Source organism: Pundamilia nyererei, unplaced genomic scaffold (assembly GCF_000239375.1).
Source record: "Pundamilia nyererei isolate P.nyererei 1_Seehausen unplaced genomic scaffold, PunNye1.0 scaffold00156, whole genome shotgun sequence".
Classification (NCBI taxonomy): domain Eukaryota; kingdom Metazoa; phylum Chordata; class Actinopteri; order Cichliformes; family Cichlidae; genus Pundamilia; species Pundamilia nyererei.
In genome coordinates this window covers 1283533-1301736 of record NW_005187557.1, presented here as the reverse complement: position 1 = coordinate 1301736, position 18204 = coordinate 1283533, and the positions used below count along the sequence as shown (strand labels likewise).

The following is an 18204-nucleotide window of genomic DNA, read 5'->3' as shown; positions in this document are numbered from 1 at the left end:
GGCAACAGTCGTCTCCATAAGAGCCCATTGGTGAGTGGTGAGATAGTCAGGGAGTTCATGCTCAGACACCCCCAGCACTCGCTTTTGCTCAATGAGGGACTGGAGCATGTAATACGTGCTGTTTCTTTTCGCGTCTTCGTTCACTTTGAAATAGTTCCACACGGCTGACTTGTCTCGCCTGCCCTTCTCTCAGCTCTGAGCTGCAGCCGGGGCCTGGGGGCGGGCACTCGGGGCCTGGGGGCGGGCACTTGGCGCCTGTGATTAACCCCTTACATGCCGCTCAAACATAGACAGGTCTCAGACCGTGGTATCGGTCCCCGGTATCGGGGGACTTTTAACGAGTAAGAGTACTTTAGAAAATGTGGTATCGAGGCCGATACCGGTATCGGTGCATCCCTACTGTCTATTTTAGAAAATGTTGCACAAGCAGTCAGATTTCACTATCTGACTGATTGTGCCCGGTCGCCTCTCATCTGAACTCACTTATTATTAAGCCACTGAATTTTTTGTCAGGATGCTCGCTGGAGTTTAAATGACCTTTAATGTTTCATTTTTGAAATTCTGCGATAATTACCCAAAGAGGTGAGTCGCCCGCAAAAACAAATGGTATAACTTCCTCTTTCAGATCTTCCTGTGGGTCCTGAAGGACAATGATCTGACGGGTATGGCCTTCATCGACACGCAGCTCTACATCCACCAGATGTTCAGCATCAAGAATTTCATCCTGGCTGCTGACCTGATGAAGAGCATCTCGCTACTGCGCTACCAGGAGGAGAGCAAGACGCTGTCTCTTGTTAGCAGGGTGAGGAGGAAACGCCACGACTCAATGGGTGGAGCCTGTCCCAGACTCAAACGTCTGTCATTTCAAATGAAGTCAGGGTCGTAAACAGTCAGATGTGCTGTATGAGAGTGTAAATCAGGATTAAGTAACCGTGGCTACAGCACACAGTGGAGGGTGTACTGATGAAGATCTGTGAGTGATTACTGATGTCTTTCAGCCAGGTTCATCTTGACGAGAGCAGCTCTGGCAGCAGGGGATGATTCAGGGGCCTGTAGCCTTCTCTGTTGGGTTTTAACTCTTTTCTTATTGTTTTGGCAACAGGATGCAAAGCCTTTAGAAGTCTACAGCATCGAATTCATGGTGGATAACAACCAGCTTGGATTCTTAGGTAACATCTGGAATAATCTTTATTTTACAAAAACAACAACAACAAAGAAACTTTAATGATCAAATCGTTTTCTCACAAAGCTTTTCTGTTCTCTTGCTTCCAGTGTCGGATCGAGACAAGAACCTCTATGTTTACATGTATTTGCCTGAAGGTACGTGCTGTAGATGTTTTGTAACTTAATTTAAAATTACACAGTCCTTGTTAAGTGCTCCGTGTGTGTGTGTTGCAGCTAAAGAGAGCTTTGGAGGAATGCGCCTGCTGAGGCGAGCGGACTTCAACGCCGGAGCTAACATCAACACTTTTTGGCGGATGCCGTGCAGAGGGGCGCTGGACGCTAGCAGCAAAAAGGCTCTAACCTGGGACAACAAGCACATCACGTGGTTCGGTGGGTAGCACAAGGCTTTACCGGGAGAATCAAAACTCATACCAACAAATATTCCTTTTACTAACTGAACTAAGCTGATGTTACCGAATCACATTCAGTTACAACATTGCAAATGTGCTGTGAGCCAAAGATATTCAATTTAATTCATATCAGTTTTATTTATATAGCGCCAAATCACAACAACAGTCGCCTCAAGGCGCTTTACATTGTACAGTAGATCGTACAATAATAGATAGAGGAAAACCCAACATTCATATGACCCCCTATGAGCAAGCACTTTGGCGACAGTGGGAAGGAAAAACTCCCTTTTAACAGGAAGAAACCTCCGGCAGAACCAGGCTCAGGGAGGGGCGGGGCCATCTGCTGCGACCGGTTGGGGTGAGAGGATATGACAGTAAATTTAAAACACGAAATTTGATGTAATTGAAAACAAACTGTAAACGATGTATTTTAAAACTGAAAGTTCTTGTTAAAAATGAGTTTTTCCCTCCCACTGTCACCAAAGCACTTGCTCAGAGTCTTTACGTTACAATATAAAGTGAGGCGATTGTTGTTACTGATTTATGCTGATTTTATTTTGTGAACTTATCACAATCGCCAAATCACAACCAGTATGAATCACACGGTAATGAGAAGCTTCAGTTCCCTATATGAACTAATCATGTTCCCACAGCAACCCTGGATGGAGGCATCGGCCTGCTCCTCCCCATGCAGGAGAAGACTTACCGCCGTCTGCTGATGTTGCAAAATGCGCTCACCACCATGCTGCCTCATCACGCGGGTCTGAACCCAAAAGCTTTCAGGTTAGCAGCACTGCAGCTTTCTGACATGAATTATGAAACGTTACAGTTCAGGATGCTGATGTGAGTGACGTGTTTGTCTATGGTATCCAGAATGCTGCACAGCGACAGGCGGAGCCTTCAGAATCCTGTGAAGAACATCCTGGATGGAGAGCTCCTCAACAAGTACCTGTACCTCAGCACGATGGAGCGCAGCGAGCTGGCCAAGAAGATCGGGACGACTCAGGACATCGTGAGTGCACAGAACAGCAGACCGGAGCTTCCCGTTAGCTCAGCTCTTCGCTCATTTAATTTCCTTCTCCCTGCAGATCCTGGATGACCTTCTGGAGATCGACAGAGTAACGGCTCATTTCTGAACGCCACATTCCTGCTTCTTCTTCACTGAGTTGTTTTATAGTGAACAGAAGACTTTTTGTTATGGAAACTTTGATTTGTTTTCTTAGAATATTTTGTATAAAAGAGGGAAAAAAACAAACCAAGACTGGTGTGATTTCTTCGTGTTTTATTACCATGTTCTCATAATTTAAACAGTCAGGTGGTACTGGACAAAATACTGTCTGACAGAATAACTGAGAAAATGTCTGCTTCATTAAAAAACCTGCAGGTTAAAAACCTCATTGGATTTGGTTTCCCAAAATTACTCTTAAAATAAATAAGATTTAATTACTTAAAAGTCCCATTGGTGGTGTTGCTCCTCTCGCCCTGGAACGGATGCTTCCAGTCCTGCAGTGGAGCACATTGTCCCCCAGCAGACCCTGAAGGTGGTTTGGTGGGAACGTTGCTCACGGTCGAGCAGCAACGTAAACCACCAGCACTCGGAGCTGCTTGAGCAGCAAAAGGCTCACTGATGAGCTGTGTTCACTTGTGCTTGGAATGAATCCTTTGTAGTGAGACGCTTGTGCGCTATTTCAGGTACTCGTACAAGTCGGAGTCCAGCGATAGGAGGCCCAAGTACTGGAGCAGCGCCAGGACCGCACGTGTCAGGCTCATCACCGCCATCTCTGATCTGTAAAAGTAATCTAATCAGCTCAGTGGCTCCAATCACAGAACATAATTTCTTTAATTATTGCACACCTCAGAGCAACTTCAAACTTGACGCTCTCCCATGCAGTCCTCCCCCAGCGGAAGAGCCAAAGCTGGGGGAGGATGCCGACCTTCTCAGCCTGAATCTTCCCCCAGCCTCGCACGGCGCTGTTGATGAGAAAAAGAGACATGCACAAGATCTGCAAACCTTTACGACATTCTGCTGGAGATGTGGAGGCTTCACAAAAGATTATCACTCACAGCACTTCTTGAGGCAGATATTTTAAAGTATTGTTTTAATCAACTTTAATGGTCACCGAGACACAAAATGACATCTAAAAATAAACATGTAATTCAGCCCTAACATCAGCGTCAGGTTTAAAATTCTGCATTTTTGCTCAAACAACTTTGCGCTCTGGGGAAATTTCTATTATAACTTTCATGCTGGAAAATGAGCTGACTGTGGAAGTGTGAACTTCCACAGTGTGCGATGGAGTTCAATGCGGTGCATTGATCGGTTTCTTCACAAAACTTTGTCCAATAGAGGTCACGTGCCTTTAAGTTATTAATGCAAGGTCCTGAACTAGAAATCCATAGTGCTTTTTGACCAACCGTGTGGGGACATTTTTCTTTGATAAGCACAGAATAAAGTTCAAAGCGTCTCAAAAAAACCAAATAAGGCCTGGTTTTCTTTGAGTGTGTGTGTGGGGCTCACTTTGGGTTCAGGGTTCACACTAGCCCAGCAGACATTGACTCATTACGCTCTTTATTGTTTGAATACTTCCAGGCATCAGGTGTTTTAAACAGACTGTAGATAACAGATGGACAGAGTCATAAGCCATCACCTACTGGTGTCTGTGCATTAGGGTTTTTGGCTGATGATTTTTGGAGTCAGAAGTGACGTATACGGGTGAAACTGTGGTGTGCACACTCATTAGCTGATCCTTGCAGCTGTATCCACACAGGGGCAACACGCAGCATACCCACTAATTTAAAGCTAAGTACCGACTGACATTCCCAAAAGAAATATTGCTTTACACAATCTGATCTCATCCTTAATGGCCCTGACCCCTGAGATGTTGTGTTAGGGTGTTTACCTCTTGGCCATGACAAAGTAGCGGTCCACCGGCGCCCCCAGTCTGATGTTGATGCTCCGCACTGTGTTGATGTTCCTGAACACCAGCAGCATGGGCCGAGGCATCGACTTCAGCACCTGCATGATGCTCTCGAAGCGGTGGACGGCCATCTCACGCATGTAGGCCGTCTCCTCCTTGCTCAGGATGTTGGACAGACCCAACTTGTGCATGTTGATTGGTTGCTGCAGCAGCATCTCGCAGAAGAGGAAGTACTCTGCAGACGACGACGAGCCCTCGTGTTTGATTTTAATCCCCACATTTGTTCATAACAAAGTTAACATGGCGTTTAAGTCAAGCGTCCTGACCTTTGACCCCGAGGGCGCTGGACTGCTGCTTCATTTCTGCCTCGTCCCTGAGGACTATGGACCTCCAAAGTTTACAGAGGGCCTCTCGATCTCTAAGTTCAAAGGTCAGAGTTAAAGCAGATAGCTGAAGAAAAACCTGACAGTATCTCATGCCGACTCATCAGTTTCTTACTGCTGGCTGAGGTATTCGTACAAGCCGTGGTCCAACAGCACCAGCTCCGCCTTGTTGTCAGGACCTCGCCTCACGAGAACTGCAACACATGATCCAAATTTGAGTGACTTCTTCTCTTTAGAACCTCTGTTACTAACTCATGTCATTTCATATGATACCGGTATGTATGTTTTTTTTTAGCATGAGTAAACAACTTGAACTTGTTTATGAACGTTACTGTAAAAAAATAAAGTAAAAACAAAAAATCTCAGAATTTTAAAGAATTAAACTTCCCACATAGCCACTGATTTAACAACCCTGCTATAAACAAGTTTCTTAATAAACACTCAAGTGTGTGACTTTTCTCATTTGGATTTTTCTAAGGCTTACAGGTGTCTGGCTTCTTTGTCAGCTGTGTTGATGCCTTTCGTAGATTTTAATGGAATTAACTGACAAACAACATGTCCTGTTGTGTGGAACAGAGCATCCAGGAAGTTTGTGCTTCAGTTTTAATGAGTGAAATCACAGGACTTTATTGAATCACTTCTATAAGGTAAAGATTGTCCTTACAAGGTAGCCAGTGTTGGGTTTAAAATGTACCCTCATTCCAAATTATGAGCCTTTTTGGGTCATTAAAAAGGACAACAACAACATGAGGAAACCAAAAGACTAATGCTGAGGTTTAAAAATGCAGAGTAACAACACCAGTGGCTCCGTGCTCTACAGTCCATGTGATGTACCTACCATTCCCGGGGTGAGGGTCTGCATGGATAAAACCCGTGTAGAATATCTGCTCAGCAAATGTTCTGATCAGTTTATCTGCAGTCTGAAAAATAAAGCTACATTTATTTTATATAGCACCAAATCACAAAAACTGTTGCCTCAAAGTGGTTTATGTTGCACAGACCCAACAATAACAAGCACTTGGCGGCAGTGGGAAGGAAAAATGTATTTTAACAGGAAGAAACCTCAGGGAGGGGCAACCACCTGCCACAACTGGTTGAGGGTGAGAAGAGGTGAGTGACTCGAGGATTTAGAGTATCGTCAGCTTACATCTTTCAGACTCAGTCCTTGACGTTTTATTTCTTCCACGCTGTTGATTTTACAGCCGTCGCAAAACTCTGCTGTCAGCACTCTCTGAGTATTGGAGAGAAAAAATAAAGAGGACGCTGATGGAAGTCGAGCAGTATTATTGTGCACTTATTCTGCACTAGTGCTGGGCGATATGACGATATATATCGTGTGGACGATAGAAAAGTGTCTATCATGCCATTTGTCTTCTATCGTTTCTATCGTAATTTTATAAATTATTACATAAAATATAACATTAAATAGCCTGTGGCAAATATATTAGTGTTGTCTTCTCACTATACATACTTTATTTTCTCTTGCATAAAGTTAAAAGTATAAAAAAAATGATATTTTTCGCAAAGAAACTCCGTCTTGTGGTTTTGCGTCATGGTGCTGCTTTACGTGCACCCGGATTTGTGACATGCTTTACGGTAACTCAAAACGATGGACGTGCGACATGTTGCAGTTTCATGCCCCGACATGCAACAGACAGAGACAGCTACACAGGCAGCCCAGGAAGAAGCACTTTGACCGAAAAGAGTCTGTGATTTGGTTACATTTTGGGTTCAACAGCACCAACACGGAGCAGAAGCAAGCTATGCTACAAAACTATTCCTGCACCCGATGGCAACACAACAAATCTCTTCTATCACCTACAGAAGGTCCACGAAAAGGAATACTCAAGAATCTAGAAAATTCAAGCTAAACCAAGTTGTGGAACGATGGGAGCAAGTTGGGAAAAGAAAAACTATAGCCAGCCGAAGATACAGCAGTCTTTCACACAAGGCCCTTATGAGAAAACGTACCAGCGCCATAAACAAATCACAGGAGCCATCTCGCGTTACATTTGTAAAGGCATGGCCCCTGTTTATGTAGTTGAGAAGGACAGCTTCCGTGACCTCGTCAAAGTCCTTGATCCGAGGTACGTTATGTCCGGTCGTAAGCACTTCAATAAAGTCGAGTTGCCTCGCTTATGACGCATGCCGGGCCAAAGTAGAGAAGGATGTTTGCAGTGTTGTGCATTATGCCTTGACGACTGGCCTGGACGGTGACGAGCAGAGATACGCAGCCCTACATGAGCGTAACCATCCATTTCATTAACAAAGACTGCACCCTCTGCGCTCGCTGTTTACAGACTGCGTACTTTCCAGATGACCACAGGTCAGGTGGTACATTGTGATATATATCGTTATCGTCGTATAAAATAATTCCTATCTGATAAATATTTTTTCCATATCGCCCAGCACTACATGTACCACTGACAGCAACTTCACCTTGCTGGTTTGCTCCCAGAAGACTTTAGGTACAACCACAAATTTAAAGTGTTTCAGCTCCTCTGCGCACCTCTCAGAGTTCCTGGCCTCATTCTCAAAGTCCAGCTCCTGAGCCAGTGTTCCCTTTAAGTCCTACACAAATTACAATAAAACTCTGTAACTTCTGAAGTTTTCTAAACAGAAAACTGTGGTGAACTCCAGGCCTCAAGGGCCAGTGTTCTGCGGGTTTTAGATATCATCCTGACTCAAATGAGTTCATTAACAGGCCTCTGGAGAACTTCAAGAGATGTTGAGGAGGTAATTTAGCCATTTAAATCAGCTGTGTTGGATCAAGGGCACATCTAAAACCTGCAGGACACCGGCCCTCGAGGCCTGGAGTTGGACACCCTGGGTTTAGAACATCGAGTGAATCGGTCAAGTCATACAGACACTTTCTGACCTTAAGGACCCATCGGAACCCAAAACTGGGGTGCATGAACTTAATAATATCCAGCAGGATCTCCAATGTTCGGATATCTCCATCAAAGCGATCCCTGAGGTCAATGAACTGCACCTGTGTGAAACACGACGAGAAACTATTAAAAGTCAGGACCAAACTTTCCCATAACCAAAAATAAAACCTCAGATATAACTGAATCATTGTTTCATGAGGCTCATGCTTCACTGCTATAGTGAGGTCATTTAAAATGTTAACAGCAGAGATGGGCAGTAACGCGTTACTGTAATCTGATTACTTTTTTCAAGTAACGAGTAAAGTAAGGGATTACTATTGCAAAATCGGTAATTAGATTACCGTTACTTTCCTGTAGGAACGCTGCGTTACTGCGTTACTAAAACCGTGATTTTTTTGCGAGAATGTCTCACGACAGTGACGGAAGCAAGTGCGTCGTTGGTGACAACAGCTGTGTGCAGATCAACAATGGATCACATATCGATTCTGGGAGAGCGTATGAGCGTGCAGCGTTTAAAGCGTGGAAGTACTGACCTTACTTTGAGTTTGATTCCATAAAAAGTGACAAAAACATTAGTGTCCATCGTGCGTGGGAAGAAAACTTCTTCTTACAGCAAAAAACCCTAAACTTCCGAGCAAGCACCGAGTAGCTACGACGTAATGTGAAACTCACAGAGAAACTCGCGGATTCTTCAACTGACCACGGCACACCTGCACCAGGGTAAACCTCCGCCTACTGCAGTCCTGCTTTACAGGTGAAAATAGAGCAACAGGACTGCTGAGTCTTTGACTTTATTTATTTCCTGCTGTGTTTTACTTGCATCTATTTGAAAGAGTGAGTGTAAACACAAAAAATATTTTATTTTATGTGCTGGAATGTGCAGAAAATAGGTTTAAATGTTAAACTAATTTATTCAAGTCAGAGAATGTTGCATATAATTTAATTTTTGCTTGATGCATAAAGTTAAAAGATTAAAACTGATAAAACAAGTTAAAAAAAAGAGACTTTTCCATTTGATTACATTTTGTATGATGGATTATGTAGAAAAAGTAGAATTGGGCTGAAAGATCTATCGCTTTATCACCTATTCAGGTTGTAAATCGTGTTTTTAAAAAGTAACTAAGTAACTAAGTAATTCATTACTTTTGAAAATAAGTAATCAGTAAAGTAACGGGATTACTTTTTGGGGGAAGTAATCAGTAATTAGTAACTGATTACTTTTTTCAAGTAACTTGACCAACACTGGTTAACAGTGATTTCAGCAGCTCACCTTCACAGCGACCGGAGTCCCATCAAACAGCAGGGCTTTATGAACCTGAGCTAAGCTGGCAGCAGCGATGGGCTCATAGTCGAATGCTTTAAAAAGCTTATCAGGGGTCTTGTTGAAGTCTTCTTCAAAGAGAGCGTCCACCTGTTAAAGACAGACACATCCTGACCAGTGTCACTCCGTCCTCTTTCACGAGTCCTGTGCTTTGCTTGTGCTGCACTGCTCACCTCTTTGTACCTCCTGTTTAGAGCTTTGTCTTCTAGTACTTGCAGGGTGTGGATGTACTCAGGGGGTAGCAGGTGATTGAAGGCACACAGGCCTTGGCCAAGCTTAATGTACAGGCCTCCATTCTTTATGGCTCCTTCCACAATGGACTCTGCTGCCCTCTGGTGGCAAGCTGACATCTCAGTCACGTAGGATGGATTGCTCTAACAGGAAGATACACGTAAGACAGAAAGCATTAACGCCATCAGTGCTAAAAATCAATGCTAACTAGTTCCTTCTAGTTCACATGAAGCTTGGACCCCACATGTAATAAAGTGACTGAAGGGAGAAAATAATGTACATGTACTCTAAAAATGAAAGGGGCACATTTTAATGAGAGAATAGCATCAATTCAGTGAATCTTCTGGGATGTTGATGTGGCCAGTCAAGCAGCAGAAGGTGGTGTTAATGAAATTAAAAACAGGTGCATTAGAGGGGCAACAATGAGACAGCCCCCAAACCAGGAATGGCTTTATAAGTGGCCACTGACATTTTTACCTCCTCATCTTTTCTGTTTTTTGACTACTTTTGCATTTAGCCAGTGTCAGTGTCACTGCTGGGGCGATACCTGGACCCTACAGAGGCTGCAAAAGTAGTTCAAAACCTCCAGCATGGAACATCAATAAGTCCCATTGCCAGAAGGTTTGTTTGCAAACCTGTCAAGAGCACAGAGGAGATTCTAGGAGAAAGGCAGTTACTCTAGGAGAGCTGGAGAGGACCATAGAAGGCCCAGAGCTACAAAATGACCTCCAACAGGACAGAAACAATTAGAAACAGACTTTATTTAATTATATTTTTATTATAAACGCACCAAATGACAGTAACAGCAACCTCAAGGTGCATTTATACTGTCAGGTAAAGACCCTAAAACAATACAAAAAAAACACCCCCCTTTTGATTAAGCACTTGGGGACACTGGGAAGGAAAAACCCAAAAACAAACAGGAGGACAGGACAAAACACACACTGTGGAAATGCAGAGTGGGGTATAAACACAGTGAAGAAGAAATGCTGAGTGCACCATGACAAGCCCGCAGTAGTCTGAAAGTATTGCAGCATAACTAAGGGAGGATTCAGGGTCACCTGATCCAGGTTTAACTATAAGCTTTATCAAAAGTTTTAAACCTGATCTTGAAAGTAGGGAAGGTGTCTGTCTCCAGAATCTAGACTAGGAGCTGGTTTCACAGAAGAGGGGCCTGGAAGCTGAAGTCATTGCCATGGGAACCTTGTATGGGTTCATAAGGGTGGCCTGAGGGGTCGACATCCTCCAGTGGGCCCTGCGCTCACTCCCTGGCACCACGGAGACTGACATATGCCACAGAATACCAGAATTGGCAGCTCCACCACTGATTCCTTGCACTTTTCACAGAGAGAGCAGGTTCACCCTGAGCACATGTGACAGACATAAAAGGATCTGAAGAACATTTTGCTGTCTGTACCACTGTTCAGTGGGTCAGTGATATCTGGGGAAGCATATCCATGCAGCGGGACACAGACGTCTGCAGGCTTGGCAACGACACACTGACCCTGGCATTAGGTGTCATGAAGAAATCCTTGGTCTGTCAGAGCTTCAGCCAAAGCTTAGAGTGGGTCCATATTACCCACTCTAAAAACAAACTGACCTCATCTATTCCACGAAGCAGCACGTTGGTGGTCCACCAGTAGTCAGCGGAAATGAAGAGTCCCACAGAGAGAGATCTGAGGACACACACATATCTGATGATTACTGGAACTGAAAGATCTGACTTACAAATAAACAGAGTTGCTAGCATGTGATGACGATTCCTAACACGATCGCCGGTAAGAAGATCGTTTTTCTATAATAAAGATTAGTGAGAAAAAAGTGAGGATGGCAAAATGTTCTTAAAAATGTAGTCTGTCTGAACTGATCCGAGAAAGGCAAATTGTTACACTTCCAGCAAGTTAGAATAAAGCAAAAGTGTTCTTCAAATACAGTGACACAGCACTAGTGTAATAAAATCATGTGCTCTTCATTTACCACTAGGCTCCACACACATAGGCTGCTGCAATACAGCAGAGTCATTCTCTGCCCTCATGTTTTCATACATATTATCTTGTTAATTTCATTTAAGCAGCACCAATGGTTCTGCGGTGTAACGGTTTAAGCATTTGCATGAGATTTCTGGTTCCACGCTGGAAGTACATACTGATCCGTTAAGGGTTGTGTGAGGAAGGGGATCTGGAAATCAACTTAAATAATCTAGCATCAGCTCAAAGATATCTGCAGCTTATAAAATAGAGAGAAAACATCTACGATTGGATTTCCTATTAGCAGCATTTGGTAAAAGTGCGTTCTGCATTTCTACTCTGTTGAAAACTCAAAGATGTCACTTTTATCTAAGCATGCACTTGCACGGATGCACTGGGGTTCAATATCTTGCTCAAGGACATCTCAGCACATGGACTGGAAAAATCAGGGATCAATGCATCGATCTTCTGATTGGTAAGAATGGGTCAATTAAGCCCAGTGCTAATGGCTTCTAGGCACGGACAGCGCTGTGCGGAAGTGTTGCTAAGAAACTCGGGAAGGGGAGCAGCGATTTATTGAAACGTGCAAACATACATGTAAATACAGCAAAGAAGGGAAAAAACAGAGTTTGTATAATTGTAACAAGCTTGAACCTCAACATTTAACACAGCCAGCTTTATTCTTCCACACAGCCTGAACTCTCGTACGTCAACTTTCTTGCAGTTTCTTCAAGTAGTCTTTGGGACTAGTTCTGCAGGTTTCTTGAAGGACAGTCAAAGCTCTTCTTTGAATGTTGGCTACTGTTCTGTATCAGGATGTTCCCACATTGCTTTAATGCTTTAAGAAAGCTGAGGTCTAGGCTCCATGACTGATGGAATAAACACACAACAGAACACTGTCCAGGTATTTTATGGCACTGTGTTTGGGATCATTGTGCTGAAAAATGAGGCCATAAACAATTTGACTCTTCCCACAGTGGTTTCCAAAATCAGATGGCACTTTTCTACATGTACAATCCATAACTTTTAAAAAGATCCCCAACCCCACTAGCTGAAATGCAGCCCCAAAACATGACAGAGCTTCCACCATGTTTTACAGTCATACTGTTGTAGTCTCTCTCCCAAGATCCTCCCACAGTCCAGTGAGGACTAGATTCATCAAACTTGATGCATTTTCAGTTGAGTTCTTGTGTAATTTGGCCATCCTTCCACTGAGACCACTTCTGAGGAGGCTTCAGAGAACAGATGCACCAACTGAAGGGCCCGATGTAGCTCACAGATGCTGTCTCAGGTCTTCTTTAAGGACATGACCTTCTCACAGCATTCAGTTTCCTCAAATCTTTAAGGACACACTACACGGCAACAGGCTGCCAGTAACATAAAGTTGTCTGTTATGCATAGACAACACTAGTTCGTCCCTTGAGTTAGGTAGCTCTCTTTCTCTTGACAATGCCTTATTTAAGGATGAAACACATTCTGGGGTCAACTTGAAAAAAGGCAGATGTGAAATGCAAAAGTGAGGTCAAAGGTCAATATTTAAATGCAAAGTGATAGTTAGAATCGTCAAATACCCATATCACTTCCTAAATGTTGCCAATACAAACAAAAGCAACTGAAGTTTAAGCAAAGTTTAAAGGATAACAGATTTTTATAATATTTATACCTCATTTGACCTTTAAGAAGAGGTCAGATGTCCAAAGTTAAGAGGTACTTAGAATGCCAATAAATCATTTCCTATATGCCGATATGTTTGTCAATACAAACAATGGCAGTAAGAAACACCGTTTCAAACAGCTCTATGGGGCCTTTGAGCTTCACATCAATATAACAACTTTGATACTTTCAGTCTTTATAAAGTAGATTTTATACATCTTGATAAAACACACCACACTAACAGTTTCTAAGTTTCCATCAGGCTTTTTGTCAGGTTTTGACCAATGAAGCTGACCTTGAATAGCTTAGTGGATGCAAAGCTAACATGACCCCACTCTACACCCCCAAAGTTTCATCAGAGTTCAGTCTTAACTTTTTGGGCTGTTATGTTTACAGACAGAATGAATGACACGGACAGTAAAAACGTAACCGTAACAAAAAAAAACAAAAAAACAAAAAAACGTAACCTCTTGGTGGAATAATAAATGAGGCAAAACAGAAGCCAATGAATACATTGACTTTGGCCACACATCTGCTCCTGCCCGTCTCCACCCTGCTCTCAGTCTTGTGGTGTAACCCAAAAACTAAAAGTAATGAGATGGAATTTACAACCTTATAAGAGGGATAAAATTATCGATTTCCATAAAAGGAAATGTTGTCAGGATATTTTTGTTTCTTTTGCTTTTATCCATTCATGAAAAAAATGACCTACTTTAGCTAATGTTCCTGACAATACTTAGAGAACACTATTAGATATACAAATCTAATATGCAAGTTTAATAGATAAGAAGTCACCATTTAGAGACCATTTCACAGCCTCAGACTGAACACGTGTTAGAATCTCATGATGCTGATGACATTCATACAAACCTGCAGAAGCGGCCAAACCCTTCAATCACAATCCTCATCTGTCTCCTCTGTCTGGGCTCCGATACGGCATACTTGATGCTCACCGCCACAGGAACGCCAACAGAGAGGCCAACGAGCGTCTTCCATAACAAGCCTCTGCGCTTAGCATCCCTGCAAGATTTAAAACACACACATACAGTCTCATTGCATGCAGACTTGAGCATAGCCTGAAGCTCATCTACAGTCCTCAGCTGTCTGCTACCTGAGTGAACTGAAAGATCGCCTTGCTGGGAGGGATGAAGATCCAGGAAGCGGAGCTCTTCGGAGGAGAGCCAGTTGATGCAGACATAACGTCAACTGAAGAAAAACAAAGCAGTGTATGAGTGAACTACAGCGCCACTTCCATCTGACACATCTGAACTCTGTGTTTGCACACGTTAAGTGAACATTAACCAACCCCCCCGAGTTAGGTAAAGAGGTTTAGGGCACGAAGTAAAGTGTGGGCCCAGAGGACAGACACTGTGTTCTGAGGAACAACAAGAAAACGTGCGCGCGAGGGACGGGAAGCGAGAACGTCTGGTTCAAGGCGAACGTGAGCCGCTATACTGTGACTTTGTTGTTCTTGGCAGTTTGCTTTTGAGGGACAAAATGTTTCCAGTGCTGATAAATGAATTCACACATGGCAGCGGGGTCAGGGACCTGAGCAACCCCCATCCTCCCAAGTGTTCCAGCGCGCACGATCCACTCATGCAGTCTCATTCTCGTACTCACATCATGGCTGGAAACAGAGTGCTGAATGTGTTCTTACCTCATGTCAAAACCAGCTTTAAAACACTCTAGGTAGCAGTATGGTTTTGAAACACGGCCTTGGCATTTAGTTTAAACTTCAGATAATATATACAAACGCCAACACACCGGGAACAATTACAGCTGGCTAGCAATGAACTTGCTAATTGGAGAGAATTGGGTTAATAATGTGTAGTAAATACGATTTATTTACCACTTTACAGTTCTCCGCTATCATGTTTCCGAGTTATTAAAACAGACCCGCTCCAAGAGACGTATTAATATTCCGTGTCAGCAGCCACCAGTAAACGCTTTACCTTTCCCCTTCATAAACTGCTAACAGCACACTGGTTCCCTTTACGTTTAACCAAAGGGTAACGCAATGCGAGATGGTACCCTCCCACATACTGTAGTTTCCGTTTATTTTTTGACAGCTCGTTCGGCCGTGCAAATAAAAACTACAAGTGAAAAGATTTCTTACTTATTTATTATTGAGATAACTGAAAATAGTCACATTTTTCTTATCTGATGTGATTCTTTTAGAAAAAAAAATCTAACTCATTAGATCCGTCTTAAAACCACACCCGTACCTCCTGCCTGAAGACACACAAAGGTCCCCCTACCTCACAGAAATGTTGGTTCCTACCAACACTGGACATGTGTGTATCTGAATTATGATTGGCTCCCACCACCTGGGCCACCTTTGCACTATCGTTGTCTCTTTTGCACTGATACAGTGCCAATGATATGGGAGACGAGTCATGGTGGATGTAATATGTGGATCATCGGGAAACTTCCTGTGTAATGCAGATACTTCCCTCCACTGTGTGTGTGTGTGTGTGTGTGTGTGTGTGTGTGTGTGTGTGTTTCTAAAATTAAGGAATGTGCAAAGGAAAACTTAATTTAACATCACACGTTGTGTTAATAACTAGAACCTGTCTTTAGCAAATAGGTCTATTTATTGATGGAAATAGATTGTAGAACTTTAACCACACTAGTGCTAAGTCCATCCAACGACCTACTGCATCCACCTACTGACAGTGACCTAGGTTAGGTAACAGAAGCCCTGTGGTGTGCAATATACATAATTTTATTTAAAATATAATTTCAGGAATTTCATGAGTTCCTTTAAATTACTAATTTTGCCTCAATGAAAATAAAGATTGTATTTCATTAACCCCACAACAACGTTTATACATTTAATAAGAAAATGATGTCTATTTCATAATTTGTAGAACATAGTATAAAATTATTTTTAAAAACCAAACGTTAACGGAAGCTACTTGTGTAAGCTATGTTTTATCGCTGGTATTTCAAGACTATTTCTATGGCTTTTATTGTGAACTATAAGAAGAAAGGCGTTTTCACACCTGCGTGAAACAGAAATCGGGCAGTGAAACATCTCGGTTAGTTGTAAGGAACACTCTGGAAGGAGGTGCTTAAGTTCTTCGTCATTGAGTAGCTAGAACAGTGCGAGGTACGTCCTTGTCCTGTAAGGTCATCATCTATATCCCCTGCTGACTTCCTTCAGTCCCATCTTCAGCCTGGAAAGTTAAATATTAACATACCTCGAGGGCCGGTATAACCTATACAATCAAACCTAAGGCTTTCTTAGACTTATAACAACCTCCTTCACTTACACCTTAAAACATTACTGTATTTGTAAATATCGTGCTCTTATTGCAAAAAAACCCCATGAGACACTTGTGTAGTGTTACTTATATGTTACATCACGTTGCGTCAGGTAACACCATGTCTGTGCGGGTTCAGCAGCTTTAAAGAAAAAGGGAAAACATAAATAATGATCTTTCACGGTTGCACGGATTTTAACACAATATGTAAGCGCTATATAGGTGATATCTATAATAAGGAGCACTTAGAATAACCACATTGGTGACTTTAAAAGTTTACGGCAACATTGTGAAAAGCGTCACAAAGAGGCACGAGTCGTTTTATTTTGAAACCTAAGTAGAAACTGCGTTCAGAGATAATCTAGGGAAGTAGTTTCATTTCCTAATAATCCCACTGTACACAAACTGACTGTAGATTAGCCAGCGGCACTGCAGAGGGCGCCGGCGAGCTCGTCCTCGATGATCACAAGTGAAAAGGACCTAAACGGGTAAAACCTGCTTCTAGACAAAAACCCACAAATTACTATTGTCATTATTTTCTGCATACGTATAATTTTTACGACCTAAAATATAACAACAGTTACATCATTTCCTTTATCTTAAAAAAAGAGAATCGGATTTTCCTAAAACCAAACCTGCAAGTTGATTGGTCAATTTAGGATTCACTAGCTTTATGCCCCAAATCAAAATGGCAGATGCCGTAAAGTGTCTTATTATTGCGCTGTCACAAAAAACGCATTTTAACTACAATCGAACCCCGTAAAAATATTTTGCCTCACATTCACCTATAAAACACACGATAAAGTCCCCAGCATAAAATCCTCGACGGAATTTACATTTGGGGGCTTCACGTGCACAGGGATGTATTCATTCTGGACTACCTCGCGAGCGCCCTCTAAGAAAATAGAGATCCAAAGAGTGGGCGTTCTCGGAGACGATAGAAGTTCTCTGGTGTTTTTCGCGAGTGGCTTGCTGTATACCGGATACTGTAGCGACCCGTGTCGCTGCAGTGTTGCGCTTTCCTGTTTACGGGCGGGAAGAGCGAACGTAGCTGGGACTGTGGAGCTGCTGTGTTTAAATCTGCAGCACATTTGTTTTAATTCTCCTCGATGTTGACGGTTCGCACGTTTTAATGATACACGGGGGTTTGCGAAGTCGAGTGGATACCTTTTAAGTTGTCAGCTTTTCAAAAGTAAGGAGATTTTGTTTTTGGAGAGTGCGGGGCAGATGGAGGATCCTCCTGCAGATTTTGGTGGTGGCGGCGATGGTGCAGCTGCAGAGGGCCCCATGGTGCAGGTGGCGGATATCTGCTGGCCAGCTGGGGCTCTCCCTGTCCGGCTTATAGAGTGGAAAGTCAAAGCCGGCTCTCTTGTTAACGTGGACTCCGTGCTAGCACTGTGTGCACCCATACCTCAGGAGAAGGGGACTGATGGTGCCAGGCTGCCAGAGAAGAAGGTGAAATCGGACCGTGCTGGAATAGTGAAGGAGTTATGCAGTCAACTTGGAGAAGTCATATCTCCTGGGTGAGTCACCCTGCTTGCTATAGCTCGTTAATGTTAGCTGACCTGTTCCCTGTTTGTGTCAGCTCCGTTTTGTTGCAGCTGTCTTCACGCTCATTGTACCTAAGCTAGCTAACGAGCTAACGCTGTTAACCTGACGTTAGCTTGTTTGCTAGCCACGCTCAAAGCAACACAAGTGAAGCGTTTGCTCCGACCAGAGTCAAGTACCGCAAAATAAACAAGCTGGCGTTTCGTCGGGGGGCTTTCAAAATAAAAGCATCGTGTTTTATAAATGTTGTTTTATCGAGCTTTTTCAGGAGTTGTGATTGTAGTGGAAGAGAACGTTAGAAAACAATTGTATTTGCTAAATCAGAATTTTAGTTAATTTTATTAACGTACAGTAATGATTGAATTCCCAAAGCTCCGCACTTTTGTTTTGAAGGCACGACCACGTGGTAGATGCGCTCGTGCTGTGCTGTTTGCCTTGACGCAGCCACTATC

General features: G+C 43.0%; 3 protein-coding genes across 8 annotated transcripts in view; 2 read left to right on the top strand and 1 right to left on the bottom strand.

The window, feature by feature from the left end:
- cpsf1 (cleavage and polyadenylation specific factor 1) overlaps positions 1-2829 on the top strand; it is a 19090-nt gene extending 16261 nt beyond the window's left edge. For both annotated transcript variants that reach the window (XM_005745255.2, XM_005745256.2), the window contains exons 32-38: positions 626-802; positions 1103-1169; positions 1273-1320; positions 1399-1554; positions 2228-2357; positions 2448-2586; positions 2663-2829. In XM_005745255.2, the coding sequence (XP_005745312.1) occupies positions 626-802; positions 1103-1169; positions 1273-1320; positions 1399-1554; positions 2228-2357; positions 2448-2586; positions 2663-2710 (765 nt within the window). In that variant the 3' untranslated portion in view covers positions 2711-2829. The remainder of the gene's footprint in view (positions 1-625; positions 803-1102; positions 1170-1272; positions 1321-1398; positions 1555-2227; positions 2358-2447; positions 2587-2662) is intronic.
- A 10-nt stretch (positions 2830-2839) lies between these two features.
- On the bottom strand, positions 2840-15244 carry adck5 (aarF domain containing kinase 5). Of its 2 annotated transcripts, none has more exons than XM_005745249.1 (15): positions 15197-15244; positions 14050-14144; positions 13809-13958; positions 10919-10994; positions 9261-9461; positions 9037-9177; positions 7754-7867; positions 7315-7446; positions 6023-6106; positions 5714-5795; positions 4991-5069; positions 4819-4910; positions 4475-4727; positions 3429-3545; positions 2840-3360 (listed from the first exon to the last, which is right to left on the bottom strand). In XM_005745249.1, the coding sequence occupies exons 1-15, from the start codon at positions 15230-15232 to the stop codon at positions 3258-3260; spliced, it is 1755 nt and encodes a 584-aa protein (XP_005745306.1). In that variant the 5' UTR covers positions 15233-15244; the 3' UTR covers positions 2840-3257. The 2 variants fall into 2 exon arrangements, with proteins under 2 accessions (XP_005745306.1, XP_005745307.1); XM_005745250.2 differs by lacking the exon at positions 15197-15244 and adding an exon at positions 14788-14956.
- A 1746-nt stretch (positions 15245-16990) lies between these two features.
- Positions 16991-18204, top strand: part of ctdp1 (CTD (carboxy-terminal domain, RNA polymerase II, polypeptide A) phosphatase, subunit 1) — a 97896-nt gene continuing 96682 nt past the window's right edge. For 2 of the 4 annotated variants that reach the window (XM_005745254.2, XM_005745253.2), the window contains exon 1: positions 16991-17727. In XM_005745254.2, coding sequence (XP_005745311.1) covers positions 17432-17727 — 296 coding nt within the window. In that variant the 5' untranslated portion in view covers positions 16991-17431. The remainder of the gene's footprint in view (positions 17728-18204) is intronic. The other 2 variants (XM_005745252.2, XM_005745251.2) reach the window with 1 other exon arrangement.

Coding starts and splice junctions, on each gene's coding strand:
- adck5 (XM_005745249.1), bottom strand. CDS start 15,232: ATGTCCAGTGTTGGTAGGAACCAACATTTCTGTGAG. Junction 5,796..6,022: donor AAGGACTGAGTCTGAAAGAT/GTAAGCTGACGA, acceptor TTTATTTTTCAG/ACTGCAGATAAACTGATCAG. Junction 4,728..4,818: donor CAGCGCCCTCGGGGTCAAAG/GTCAGGACGCTT, acceptor CGTCGTCTGCAG/AGTACTTCCTCTTCTGCGAG.